Here is a 12,492-nt window from a genome sequence, read left to right as displayed (position 1 = left end):
CATTCATTCATGTCATCATGTCAAGTTGGTATATGTTCGGGTGGGGGGGGGACCCAAGACAAATGCTTTTGAGTTCTCCCTGGCACAGCACAAGATGAGCAAGCTATGCTGTGCTTCCTCTGAGGGTAAAAGTCGGCCTCATGCTGGGCTGGGCAGCACCCAGAAGCGCTGAGATTTTCTTTTGCCACTTCTGTGCACGTCCCAGCCTGACAGGAGGTGAAAGGTTGGCTCCTCACCACTCTTCAGAGTCGCCAGCACTTGCCAGAAGGCAGGATAGGGAGCAGGATCTCTTTCTCGGGTGAGCAGAAGGTGAGAAGCTCATCCACCAACTTGAAATCAAGACAACAGCTTTGTCATCTCACACATTTGACACTCAGTTTATGCAAAACACCAACAAGATTTCAGTTTAAACAAAATAAAAAATAAAAAAATTCCTTCCAGTAGCACCTTAGAGACCAACTAAGTTTGTTCTTGGTATGAGCTTTCGTGTGCATGCACACTTCTTCAGATAACCTGTAACTGAGATTTCAGTTTGTTTTATTGCACTGTATTCTTAAGAAGAACCCAGGTAGGCACTTTAGCACTAAATGATTCCACAGTGAGAAGAATCTCCAGCATCTTGCTGTTCATCATTTTCAGGACTTGATTTTTTAGGCCACTGCTGTACCTAGACCTTTGATCTAGCTACACAGGTTCTTTATTGGCCTTCATATAACAGTGTAGTTGCTTGGGGTAAATTACGGGGGGGGGGGGATGCATAATCTTTCATTTCATGCAAATATTAAATGTACCTGACCTCACATTGTGGAGGATGCTATGATACTAAGAGTGCTTGCTCAGAATAATTCATTTTTCATCACCTGGTTTTATGCATGCACAAAATAACTGAATAATCACTGAAACCTCTGATAATTGACTGATTTTTAAAAAACTGAATGACAGTGCTGCTTCTAAGACCAGTCAGGTTTTTTGAGATCTTGGACTGGGAGGAAGGAAGCATTTTATCTTTGCAAATTTAATATTTGCTGTGTAAATGGGCCTTGCATGCTGCTGATGTTGGTTTAAGGCATGTTAAACCCTTCTGATGACACACACACCCCACCCGGACATGAAGGCAGCTTGTCAGATTTGCTACTCCTTACTTCCTCTTTTGGTAGGTTGCTCATATTCCTATAGCCTGAAATCTTACTGAAATTGAAAAGCGGTAAGTGAGCAACAGGAAATCCCTCCTTCCTAACATTTCAGTGGCGAAATACTTTCTTGCTCATACAAAAGGTTTCAAAATAATGATAAAACTTGGATTTTACTTTCACGTTTCACGCGGTTAATTCCTACCTATATGAATTTTCGGGAAAGCATCCCATTTTAATGCTGGGATTTGTTCTTCCCAGCTAAAATCAAGTTGGCTGACTTTGAAAGGGGAGGTGGATGCCAGAACTAACTCTCCAGATCTAGATACTCAGTCACTCCCACAAAGTCCTGGAACCGACAGAGAGCTCCAGCGTTTGCACAATAACGCCAACAGTACCTACTTACGTAAGTACTGGAAGTTCCCACCCCTCTTCGTATCTGGTAAAGTAAATTGACCGAGACCTGATTAACACAATCAAAAGAGTCATGTGGCACATTAACGACTTAACACATTTATTATTATGGGCATGTGCTTTGTTGCTCAAACCCACTTCTTCAGATCCATGAAGTGAAATCGTAGTTGGAGAAAATTGTAAGGTGGGAGTTGAATTGCAACGAGATACAAAAAATATATGATCAGTGGGTACCCCTTTAACCTTTTACTGAAGCAGATTGGTGGCAGTTACTGAGATTATTGCATTAACACAGCTGTAATGGGGCAGGGAGTTTTTCACCAGAAACGGCTGTATTTAACCTACAAGTGATGTCATTGAACTTCAGCTGTTTCACCCGTATTCACGGTCACTTCCAAAAGTGCAACTGAAAGCACAGCATGGGAGGTTTCAGATTTCCCATCAACGTTCAGCCAAAGGCATAAGGCATGAGACTTAGGAGGGTCTATATGGCACCCCTCTGTAACCTGGAGCCTTCCTGCTGTTGTTGGAGTACAACTCCCGTAATCACTGAGATTGATGGGGATTGGAGTCCAAAATATCTGGAAGGCACCTGGGTGGTCTGTAAGAAGACAGCTGAAAGCTGCATATTTTATTGAGGTGTTGGCCTCAAACTAATGCGTTGGCACTGGGACAGCCACCATATATTGCATTAATACTGGCAGAGAAGGCGCATTGTTTGCACACCTGCCCATTTATAGATAGAGGGATCCATTTAATATAGAAGAATAATGACTAGTGATCCATGAAAGCAAGTGTCCAAAAACTTCCAGCCACTTAACTAATAGCATTTTCAAGATTTGCCAACATTTCCTAAAATATTTCATTGCAAAGTGTCTTATTGGAGAGTGAAGATAGAATGTACACTTGTCCCTATTACACATTTTTGTAAATCTGTGCTATCCATATTGCGCCCCCCACCCCAATATATAAAGCAGGCATAACTCCTATAGTCTGCCCCACTGAGCATTCAAGCCATTGCATTTTCTACTGGGTGCAACTTCTGGGCCAGCCTCAGGGGCAGCCCCACATAGAGCATATTGCAGTAGTCCATCTGGGAGGTTACTAGCACATGTGGCAACAGTAGAAAGGCTATCCTGGTCCACAAATGGCCATAGCTGTCTTCCCAGCCTAAACGAGGCACTCCTAAGCACAGGAGTCAGCAGGGGCTCTAATGACAAAGATGGATCCAAAAGCACCCCAACACTATGAACTGCTCCTTCTGAGTTATTGGTAAAGCTTGTGGGAGGGTGCTGCAGGGTCTGTCCTGGGCCTGTTGTTGTTCATTGACTTTATAAGTGACTTGGATGCAGGAATTGAGGGGATGGTCATCCAATTTGCAGATGGCACCAAACTGGGCAGGGTAGCCAATGCTGCAGAAGACAGAATCAGGATTCAGTACGACCGTAACAATTTGGAGAATTGGGCCCTTGAATCAAGCCAGAACCATTCCAGCAGCCCTGTGACAAGAGCTGTAGTGGGAACCATTCTGAATCCCATAATGGCATTATTTTGCCAATGCTTAGTAGTCTTGTGGTCCAGTTGTTCAAAGTGTTTACCGAAAATGCAACTAAATTCTAGTTCCAATGAAAGTATTTTTCTGGGTGTGTTTTTTTAAAAAATTAAATAAATAAATGTTGCGTTTACATATTTTTGGAGCATGCCATCTAGCTCTCTTAAAATCCCAAATGATCTGCAGAGAAGCCCTTGCCATCAAAACATTCTGGGTACAATCCAGAGAGAATTAGTTAAGTCCCACTGAAACTAATTTGGCAATCTGATTCTACCCTTGTTTATTTAGAAGTGAGTCATTATAGAATTAAAATGTGCACAAGATATGCACAGCCCAACAAGACAACAGCAAGAACCCACCGACAGGGTACAAATCAATATGGGCTAACTTGACCCAACAGCCCCCTCCCCACACACAAACCAAACATTCCCTGGGCCCCCAACAACCTCTCTCACTATCTAGGAAATATAATAAAGGAATAGAAAAATGACGCTGACATAAAACCCCCACATACACACCAAGTATTACCACCCCTCTTCCCCCCTTCTTCCTCAACTTTATTCTGTATACAACACTAACGTCTCACTTCAAATGTAAAAAAAGATTCAGGTAGGTAGCCGTGTTGGTCTGACGTAGTCGAAATATATAAAATAGTAATAAAATTGTCCAGTAGCACCTTAGAGACCAGCTAAGTTTGTTCTTGGTGTAAGCTTTCATGTGCAAAAAAAAAATATTTTTATTTTTTTATGTAAAAAAGATTCTAAAACCTGAAAAAAGAGACAAGGCGTGTACTTTGGTAAACCAATAAAATCTTCAATAAAAATTATTTTTTTAAAAAAATGTGCGCAGGATTCTAGCCGTAATCACACTGTTCAGCACTTAGAGTCTTAGTACTAGGTACTTCCAGACTGAGAGGCCTCAACGCTCGCTGGTGGCTGCTTTTCTGTTTTCTGTTGCATCTGGAATTGTATCTATACCCACAGAAATTTGACATTTTCTTTAACACTCACGATGAGTTGCTTTTGATTCTCAGCACTTCTCTGTTTTGAAATACTGTTCAGTGTTTCCTTTTAGCCTTAGAAATTGCATTCAGCTCTAAATCTGCACAGCTGAACCACTTGTTCTACTTTTCTTCTCTGAGCCACTCATACCTCATTATTTTCTTGTGGAGGGAGGGATCTGTCTCATTTCACTGCCAGAGGCCAAAGCAGATTACAATATAAACACACCCACAAAATTTCCACGCAAGAATTAGATTAAATTAATGCATGTGAAAGCTTCAAAGTGCATCAAAAAAAATATATTTTAAGTTTAACTGCTTGGCCATCAATTGCCAACCCAAACAGAAAGGTTTTTCTATACTTCTAAATGTGCCTAACCTAGAACATCGAAGGGAGTATCTGGAAAACGCCACATGACCCCAAAATGATTTGTAGAAGTTGAGGCACTTCTGCGGTTTTCCTTTATCTCTGCTCCTTCTCTCATTTTTGAGTATAATACAGACATTTTGAGTATAATACGGACGGGACGCGGGCGGCTCCCTCGGCCAGTAACGTGAGATGAGCGCCGCAACCCCAGAGTTGGACACGACTGGACCTAATGGTCAGGGGTCCCTTTACCTACGGACATTTTATGGAAATTCAGCCCTCAATTTCAGACTGGAAGAAGTCTAATGGATAGAATCCTTACAGCTGGATCTGCTCATCCTTCATAAAATATGTTAGCTTGTTGTCCTATAAAATAATGTATAACATAAAATCAGCTGCATTTATACACATAAACTCAAGAGTGGATGTGGCAGATTCTGCCTCCATTTTGATACATTTGACGAGACCTGTCTATTTTCTACAGTACAACTTAAAATTATTGAGGCAACCTCTTGGTTATTGATCTATGCATATGTCAGACAATGCATTTTTAAAAAATATATCTTCTGTCTCTTTTGTAGGATTTCCATATTCCAAATCTGCTTCTCTTCCCGACTATGGAAAGAATGGGTTACACCATGTAGGTAGACATAAAAAATGTCTTAAGTGCAAATACAATGACATACAGTATTTGATTAGGTTGATGAACCATCTAGCTCCCTGTGTTAGTCTGATCTGGCATAAGGGGTGAGTAATCTATGGCATGAGGGCAGATTCAGCCTTTTGCTGAATTTCATCTGGCCCCTTGAAGGCATGGGTTGGGCCAACTGACAGTTGGTGAGGGGCAGGGGCACTACACTTATTTTTTATTGTGTATTCAGGATTCTTTGTGTTCCTAGCACTGCTCAAATGTGCTCCAGCATTCAAGTTCATTTCTGACTTTAAAACTTTTAGGATGGTCACATGCCATAAGTAGCAATACCTCAAAAGTTCCACACTAGAAATATTCCTGTTGTTGTTTTTTTACTGTCAACTTTGATGCACCACGGCAATGTGCCAAATTGAAGTCAGTTCTCCAGTGGAGCCTCTCACACATACGCTTCCTGAGGGTGACATTTTTGTGAAACGGAAGATTAAAACTGTTAAGAGTGAAAGTGTAGCGCTGGCACGGTGGCACAGCTCAAACAATCTGCGCTTAAATAAAAAGTGTGGGGAAGGAGACAAAATTCCTGCAGGCCTGATCTCTTTTGCTGTTCCAGTGGCTTTGCTTGTGTGAAGAGGTTGAGGGTCCACTGCTGGAAAAGGCAGTGGTGGGGACATGGAGGGAACGTAAGCAGTGGCCTGCAAGGAGTCAAAGGAGGACAGCACAGTCGCAAGAGAGTATTGAAGAATATTTATGTAGCAGGAGGGGAAGACAGTACAAATCTGCATTGAAAATGTTTGTTGTTCCGTATACCCGCAATAAGATATGTGTCTGGAGATGCCCTGGAGATGCTTTTGCAGAAAGGGCCAGCTGTCAGGGGGCTTAATCACAACTTTCAGAGCTGTCCTCAGGTGGGAAATGTGATTTTTACTTCTGTATGGCAATCAGTTGGTTTTTTTCTGTGGGTAAACATATTTGGCTACCAGCTCCATAGACTTCTGCTCCTCTTTAAGGCTATCTCCAAACAGATGTATTCTCCCACTACTCCTTTCTCTGTTTCTCTCTCAACATGGGGGAAAGGGTTAAAAAGCCGTCCCCATTTGATGTGGTACCACCAGGGCCGATTATTTCCTTTTTAAGAGCACAGAGACACTTTAAATCTGATGAATGCGTTTATCATGATATGTAAATATGTAAATTTGACGTTGTTTCTTTAAAAGGAAGGAAAATAATCACCCCAATAAAATTCATAAGAATTACAGGCAACAACTGTTTGACGCCTGACTGCGCGCATCATGGTGCAGTGGCTGGGAAAGGGGGCGGAGCATAATGGGGCGGGGCAAGTTTATGTGCGCTCCACCGTCACATGCAGCGACCTGGAACACAACCCCCACGCAAATCGGAGGTTGCCTGTACTTACGAGGAAACATCAGAATAGGCTCTCCTTCAAGCTAAATTTAAAAATAAAATGAGAAAGTGAAATTAATTGCATTAGCCTAAATGTGAGCTTGACATTAATTATTAAAAGCAAATAATGCAGCATTACTTCAGTAAGATGATTAACAGTGAAATCATATTTATGACTACTCATAATTAAGCCCTTTTAAGCTCAATGGGACTTACTCTTAGCTAAGTGTGTATAAGATGCAACCTGATAGCTTTGTTACCTCAGTGAAATAATTAATGACAGGCCCTTTGGACACAATTGCCAGAGATATTTCACACAACCGTTGTCAAATACCTCAAGAAAAAAACAGCACCTTCAAATACAAGGTTTGAACCACACCTAGTTTCAGTAATAACAAAGCTGGATGACAATTCCTATGCTTAAAGAATTCCAAACTAAAAATTGGCTTTAGTAAATTCGCTGTTGTTTTTACGGTGGTTATAGACCACTCTTCAGAAAGTTTAATCTAATATACTGTACATATCCATATGCATGTTGCAGCTGATTTGTCACTTTCCCATCACAGGTAAAGTGTTATATTAAAGAGTGCATGCTATATATGGCATTTTTCTGCATTATACTTTATTATTGATTGAATTAATTTACAAAATTCCATTTTTCTTTTTATCCTAGGCTGCAGATATGGCCCAGTATGACACCGACCAGGATTCTACTTGGGGAAAGAGAGGTATACCCCAAAACTGTCCCATTTCTGCCTTTCAAAGGAAAGGGGGGTTTGGGAGGGAGGGATCCCAAACCGCTGTTCTGTATGAGTTGTGCTAAGACTGCATAACCTTCAGGCACTAACCAAAACCGAGCAGTTGGCAACCTCAGTACTCTCTCTGCGTACCACTAATAACAATCAAACTTCAGGTTGCTTTGCACAATGTAGAACGGATTTCATATTTAATGCATTTGCATCAGTGCAGGAGTTGCAAATTTAGCATCAAATTACCAGCATAATTGCTTTTACGGCGAATAATCTTAATGTTTGGGTCAGAGAGGTCAGTGGAGTGTGCAGCTATAGTGATCTCACAACCTCAGGGAAGGTTGAGATTTCACTGATTTTCTGCTGGTGGGTTGGGACCTGCTACTGAATTGCAGTCTGATCCAACGTGGGTCACACAGATGAAAGCTAAAAATGCGGGAGTGGGTCTCCAAATTACTTTTTCAGCTAAGACCCAGTCCCAGGTCCAAAAGGTTGAAAACTACTGGTTCAGGCATTAGGGCCATCATGTGAACATCACACAAACCCCCTCTTCTATGTAGTAATACTGAATGTGTTTTAGCCCACCCTTTCCCATTTGTACAAAAAATGTCAACATAACAGCCATTAAGGATATGTTAGTGTTGTTATATGAAGTGCCTGTACTAAATATATACCGTATTACTTGTTGGTGCATATGATAAGGGGCACTAGATCATCATTATCACCTTAATCTTTCACCGTAAGGTCCCAGGTTACAACAACTAAAACAGTACAGTGGTAGCTCGGGTTGCGCACTGAATTTGTTCCGGGGTGCCATTCGCACCCTGAACAGTGCGCAACCCGGGCGGCACTTTCGCGCATGCGCGAAAGCGCGATATCGCGCTTCTGCACATGCACAAACTGTGCAGAACGCTTCTGCGCATGCGTGGACATGCGCAGAAACATCCGCGCTCCGTGTTGCACTTCCGGGTTAGCGGAGAACGCAATCTGAACGTACGCAACACGTAGCGTGCTCAAGCCGAGGTATGATTGTATATTTTTAAAAAACACCAGTTTAAAACGTAATCACAAAAATAGGGTGGGTCCTGAAAATGTACATCTCACGTGTCTTTCACATTCAATGAATATTGCATAAAGAAGAAGAGGGGGTTCCACAGTTTAGGGTCTGCCACAGAGACTGCCGCCACCCCCAGAGGTGCAGCAAGGTCAGGTGGTACCTGGTGTGGACATTTTTTGGTGTCCCCCCCCCCGCCTGCGACTCCCAAGCCTAATGTCACCTTCCTTCAGGGAGGACACCCGTCCTCATGCCTACCTGGCTGCCTGCTTGCCTGCCTCCTCCAGCTGGGAGCGGGGGCAACGGCACACGCACGGTGCCAAATGTCACCCCCCTTCAGGATGACACCTGGGTCAGACGGCCCCACCATCCCCACCTTGCTCTGCCTCTGGCCACCCCCAAGCTTCTGAGGGTGGCAGATCACCAAAAGGCTCCCCTCTGCCAATCTTAACACCTGAGGGGTCTGTTGGGAAGGACACAGTATTTCAGGTATTTGGGGCCTATGACATTCAGGGCCTTAAACACCAACATGAACTCCTTGAATTGGGCCTAGAAATAAACTCGTAAGCACTGCAACTGTTTCAAAACGGGCTGGGGTATGTGAGATCTGAAGGGAACCCCAGCTGGTAACCTGGCCACTGCAGTTTCGAACTTGCAGTTTCTACATGGTGTGACTCTGCACAGTAAACTTTGTTGATGGCAGTCAACAGGGAGAAGTTGATGGGTGTAAGTAAGAGGATATATTTAATCCTCTGCAGACCCACATGTGTGGGTTAGCTAACAAACGAAAAACAGCTAGTGCCTGATTTTAAAAAACAACAGGGCTAGTACATAAAGAGCCTCGGTAGCAGAGTTTAAATCTTATCATTAGGCAGATTAATGAAGCATAGGAATAGGCTATTCAGTTGTCTTAATACATTCCAGCTGCTTCAGGCAGCTGGCCCCCGCTTCTACCCTCCTCTGTGAAACAGACCACACTCTGAAGTAAGTTTAAAAATGCTTTACTTACTTAATCCAAGGTCACAGCCACACACTTTTTCTTTATGCAACAGTCATAAAATACAGGGAAATGTTCTTGGGTAGAAAAATGCAGCAAAGCAGCCTCAGACAGATGTCTGAGGCAGAGAGCTAACTTGAGGCATGTCTGCCTCCATTGCTTGCAGTGTGTGTGTGTGTGTGTGTGTGTGTGTGTGTCTGTGTGGGAGAGAGGGAGAGAGAGAGAGAGAGAGAGAGAGAGAGAGAGAGAGAGAGAGAGAGAGAGAGAGAGAGAGAATTGGAACAGGAAACAAGCCTTCGCTCTCAGGAGGAGGGGGCATGACATCATTGAGCCTACTCTAGTGATCTAGAACTCTGTGGTCCTTAACCCCTTCATATACTAACTAGCATATATGCATTGTTAGGTTTGACTGCTAAAATCTCCCACAGAAGTAATACTTGAACCACTTCTCAAATTGTAGTATATAAGCAATAGCCAGTTCTGCTCTAACCTGCCAGTTTTTTTCCTGTCTCTTACAGAATACAAGGTAAGGGTTGCTGTTGACAACACTTAGAGAATGTTGAGAATCAGCCCTTCTTAACAAGGTTCAGTATATTCCTTTTTTTCTTCTTTAGTCCTTGTGAAATTAAATACATCAAATATAGATACAAATATGTTCCATTTGCATTTTAAAAAATTGCCACAAGGAATGCATCTTTCTAGTGTCACACTTTTTCTTTGCATTAGGTCTATCCATATGAAACACTTATTGTAACAAACAGAGTTCGAGTGAAGCTACCAAAGGATGTAGACAGAACTAGGCTGGAGGTAAGGAATGCATTTGCTTATTCATTTATTTTTAAATTGTATGTGTTGAAATTTCCTGAGCAGATGTGGCATTTGGAAGGTGAGTGGCACAGAAGGTAGCAAGTTAGTGAGTGCTACACCCAGAGTTGAAGGACTCTACCACTTTTCTAGTCAGGTTAGTGGGAGAGGTTCCTCTCCTTCTGGAGCAACCAGAGTTGTTGTCCCTCCCTCTGGATTAAGGGAAGGGGTCTACTCCTAAGGGATCTAGAAAATCCTCCATAAGTCATGTGGAACAGGAACACTTGGTAAGTATTTTCCTTTTCCATATACCATGGAGTAATGGAGGCCATGGACAGGCTTTGAGCCTCCACACTTGGTATTTTATTATTTTATTTTCTGATCCTGATTGGTATCTACCAGCCTTTCTGTTTACTTTCTTTGTCTTTTTATGGCTTACTGTATTTTCATTCTGATTCTTGGTTGCTTTGAGTGCTATGGGCAGAAAGATGCAATACAAACTTAATAGAGAAGTATTTCCTTTGACATTTTAATGTACGATTTTGGGGCAAATGGTTTCCGAAATATGTTTTGAATTTGATTCAGAACTTCACATTTTTATTTCTGGCACAATACATGCATAAAAGTAAGGATTTATTTTTTTAGGGTACTTACACTGCTTTTTCTTTCTTTTCTGCTTCAAGCGGCACCTGTCCCCTGAACAGTTCCAGGAAGTCTTCGAAATGAGCATTGAACAATTTGAACGGCTTGCACTTTGGAAAAGAAATGAGCTAAAGAAAAAGGCTCTGCTTTTCTAGCCTCCTGTAGACAAACTGAAATGTGCTTAATGAAAACAGAAGTGCACTCTTGCCACAGCTTATCATCTGCGCCTGCTGTTGACCCCTTTGTCTAGCTTCATTGTGTTAGGGGTAGGGACAGAAAATTGGAAAGAGAGAAAACCTGGCATTTGCATGACCCAGAGGAATATCGCAGTAGCTACTGGGTCTTCAAAAGTATATAACAAGCCTTGCTTTAAAGTAATGATTGCTTTAGCTGTTGCCTGTTGCAAAAAAGTAATTTTAAATAAGAAGGAAATGTGTAGTTTTGACAAAAAAAGCGGCTACTGTTTTGTTTCTACATTTTGCACTAGAGAGCAAAACCTGTACAAAATCAGAATATGCTGATGAAAAAAATCTTCCCCAAGAGGGTAAAAAATGTGCTACTTTGAAGCAAATGTGATAAAGGCCAAAGAAAAGCATGTGAGAACGTCACTCTTACCAATGTTTGTGTGCGACATCTTTTTAGGAATAAAAGCAAACCTATAATAAAGCACTTTAAGTCTCATTCTCTCACTTAAATGCAAGCTACTGTTCCACATGTAAAGTAGCAAATGAAAAATAGCTACCCATCTTTTATTTTAGTAAAGATAAGATTGTTCAGAGTACCATTTAGTAAAGATAGATGTGTTCAGAGTACCATTCAGACAGTTCAACATGCAACCTATTTTAGATGAAATACTTGATTTAAAATGCCTGAACCACTTACTTCAGTGGGACAAAGTTCTAACTACTTTGGGTTTACCCAGCTGGAGATCATGTAGTAATTCAACTTTCACATCACAAAAATGCGTAAAATTCTTGTGTGTCATAAGGCTGTGCAATTCTGACTGTATTTCTATTTTTTCTACATTTCACTCTGGTACAAAGAATGTGTAACTAATATTGATTCTATGCACACAGTGGTGTCCACATTAAAAAATATTGTTTTGTAACTCACGTTATATGGTTTGTTACTCCACTGTTTGCCTCTCTGAAGGAGGTGCTGCTATAGAGAGAAGTACCGTAGATAGAAAATTCAGTTCACATGTGGTGTCATTAAAAAAACCAATCATTAATATAGAACCATTTGTCTGTGAGTGTTTGCATGCACCTGTGCAAAGAAACTTCTGCCATGATATCCTGAGGGGCAGCTGGGTTAGTCGGCTTACCGATTCCTCCTCTCTCGTCAGATGCAGTCACATCTGGCCATACCTACCAGCAAATTCCTCACCTCCAGCTTTGCTTACTGCCTAACTCAGTGGTTTTCAACCCATGGCACCCTGGGGTGCCTTGAGTGATGGTCGTCCCTCTTTCTTTCCTTCCTTCTCTCCCTCCTGTGATGCCCTCTGCCTTTCACCTATCTGCAGAGCTGCTTATTGCAGCAGCCCTGGCTCTAAGCGCTGCAGGCGAATTTAAGGCAGGGGAGCTCAGAGAACAGCTGCCTGAGACAGTGGAAGGGAGAGGAGGGAGGGTGTTTGAATTTTTTTTTAATAAATCAACTACTGCAATCGTATGGTTCATTATGTTTACAACAGGAGTTTTAGCCCCCCTTTGTTAGCATGCAATTTGTCTTTTGTT

The 12,492-nt window shown here is 42.0% G+C and overlaps 1 protein-coding gene across 1 annotated transcript in view; it reads left to right on the top strand.

Moving 5' to 3' along the window:
- The window catches only part of LOC117052776 (actin-binding LIM protein 2-like), a 59,037-nt gene extending 47,612 nt beyond the window's left edge, over nt 1–11,425 (top strand). The window contains 6 exon segments of the mRNA XM_033159934.1: nt 1,392–1,536; nt 5,045–5,103; nt 7,187–7,241; nt 9,832–9,839; nt 10,040–10,120; nt 10,801–11,425. Of these exon segments, the coding sequence (XP_033015825.1) occupies nt 1,392–1,536; nt 5,045–5,103; nt 7,187–7,241; nt 9,832–9,839; nt 10,040–10,120; nt 10,801–10,914 (462 nt within the window). The 3' untranslated portion in view covers nt 10,915–11,425.
- The last annotated feature ends 1,067 nt before the right edge of the window (nt 11,426–12,492 follow it).

This window comes from Lacerta agilis, chromosome 9 (assembly GCF_009819535.1).
Source record: "Lacerta agilis isolate rLacAgi1 chromosome 9, rLacAgi1.pri, whole genome shotgun sequence".
NCBI classification, from domain to species: Eukaryota; Metazoa; Chordata; class Lepidosauria; order Squamata; family Lacertidae; genus Lacerta; species Lacerta agilis.
The sequence above is the reverse complement of the archived record's forward strand: the minus strand, read 5'-3'. Positions and strand labels throughout refer to the sequence as shown.